Source organism: Pygoscelis adeliae, unplaced genomic scaffold (genome assembly GCF_000699105.1).
Source record: "Pygoscelis adeliae isolate BGI_AS28 unplaced genomic scaffold, ASM69910v1 Scaffold36, whole genome shotgun sequence".
Classification (NCBI taxonomy): domain Eukaryota; kingdom Metazoa; phylum Chordata; class Aves; order Sphenisciformes; family Spheniscidae; genus Pygoscelis; species Pygoscelis adeliae.
In genome coordinates this window covers 4,151,972-4,153,670 of record NW_008824934.1, presented here as the reverse complement: position 1 = coordinate 4,153,670, position 1,699 = coordinate 4,151,972, and the positions used below count along the sequence as shown (strand labels likewise).

The 1,699-nt window shown below is 50.1% G+C and overlaps 2 protein-coding genes across 2 annotated transcripts in view; one reads left to right on the top strand and one right to left on the bottom strand.

Annotated features, from left to right (window-relative positions):
• The window catches only part of LOC103917984 (F-box only protein 6-like), a 5,794-nt gene extending 4,117 nt beyond the window's left edge, over positions 1 to 1,677 (bottom strand). Inside the window, exon 1 of the mRNA XM_009325216.1 lies at positions 1,628 to 1,677. The gene's annotated coding sequence lies outside the window, so the exon portion shown is untranslated. The remainder of the gene's footprint in view (positions 1 to 1,627) is intronic.
• The window catches only part of FBXO2 (F-box protein 2), a 3,027-nt gene continuing 2,906 nt past the window's right edge, over positions 1,579 to 1,699 (top strand). The window contains exon 1 of the mRNA XM_009325218.1: positions 1,579 to 1,699. This exon is cut by the window's right edge and continues 126 nt beyond it. Coding sequence (XP_009323493.1) covers positions 1,579 to 1,699 — 121 coding nt within the window.

The window sequence follows — 1,699 nt, the reverse complement described above, 5'->3', positions numbered from 1 at the left end:
ACTGCGCTGTAAGCCCGCGGGTCCCTCCCAGGCCGTCTCGGCTGGGCAGCACGGGAGGCAAGGCACAGAGGAAAGAGGGTTAGGGTGGGGGGCAGATAGGGAACCCGAGTGCGCCCCAAGCACGGCAAGGGATGGAAGCTGCCCCGGGAGGCCTGCCGATGGGTGGACCAGTTCAGAGATACTGTGGGTCGGAGTGGAAAAGGAAAATCAGCCAGGGCCCTTCACCCCTTCCCTGAGTGCGTGGGAAATCCTTGCTAAGAGAGGAGACCGGTAATGCTCCATCACCAGGCAGAGCGCGGGTGAGGCATGTGAAATTCCTGCAGGAGATTAAACCAGCACACGCTCTCTTTTTTAAAAATCACATTTTATCCTTCAGGACTGTCGTTGAGGGTTGGGGGGTTAGTGGGAGGGAGAATAGGAAATCCCACATGCTACCCCCAGAAAAGCCAGGGAATTTTAAATGACAGTTTCCTCCTGCTGTCTGCAGAGCAGATAGAGGACACATGACAGCTCTGCATCTGGAACATCCATTTAGGATGCTGTTATAGTAGTGACTCCCTATTTCTTCCCTCCCTTGCCAGATTTGGCACTGCCGTATTCCATCAAGTAGCATGTCAGGATATTTCACCTGCTTTGTCCCTAGTGCTCTCCTAGACTTAATGACTCACTCCTGACGAGTTTGGCTGCATCTGTGCAGTTTGCTGCAGTCTCAGCAGCTTCCCAGCATCAGGACTCAGCTGAGATAAGAGCAGTGTCACAGTGCGCCCCACACTGATGACATGGGGCTCTGAATCTGCACACTCACCTTCCCTTATTCCTGCAGCACCTGGCCCTAGAACTCCGGGTGGCAGAGAGCTGTTGGGAGTCAGAGTGCAGAATTAGCACGTGAAGTTAAAGCACACACTTCTGACTTAATTGCTTGGGTTATAAGGCCATAGAAAAAGGAATATTAGAGAATATCAACTGAGTTATTTTCAGTTATCCTCAGACCTATACTTATACAGACTCATGACAATGAAGATTAAGTGCCAGCCGCTTGAGAGAAAGCCTTTCAGATATAAAACGAACCACTGCAAACGTGGTTGGCAAGACACTCACCACTGATATTTAGATACTTCTCTGCAGCATTTGTTATCAGTGATGTTCTTAAAGGCAGAACACACACCCAGATGCCTCCCTCTGCAGAGGAAGTCATTACTAAGCTGATTTTTGCAGCAGCAGAGGTTTCTGGAAGGACTAATTCCAGTCTGGGAAACTGACAAACTGTCCACAATCGCAGATGTCAGCTCCTTGCATTTTGTGGATGGATTTTACTAAGGGCTTCAGTTAGAACATAAAATACTAATCTGCTCACGTGCTTCAGGGTATTAACTTAATAGGGGTCAGGAGACCTTGAGGTTAGGAAGCAATCTATGCCCCCAAAACCATGCTTTAAGATAACATGCTTATTTTCCCTTTTTTCTAATGCATCAGTGTTTGACATCACCGAGGGTGGGGAACCCCATGTCTGAAGGGCCACTGTGTCACCACTCCTTTCCCCCTTCTTTCTCAGAAAGCTCCATCCAGCCTGGCCCAAGGATGGAGTCCCTCCCTGAAGCAGTCCTGATCAGAATCCTGGCTTCCATACCTGCGGTGGATTTGGTGCTGGCGTGCCGCCTGGTCTGCTGCCAGTGGAAGAACCTGGTCGATGGAGCTGCGC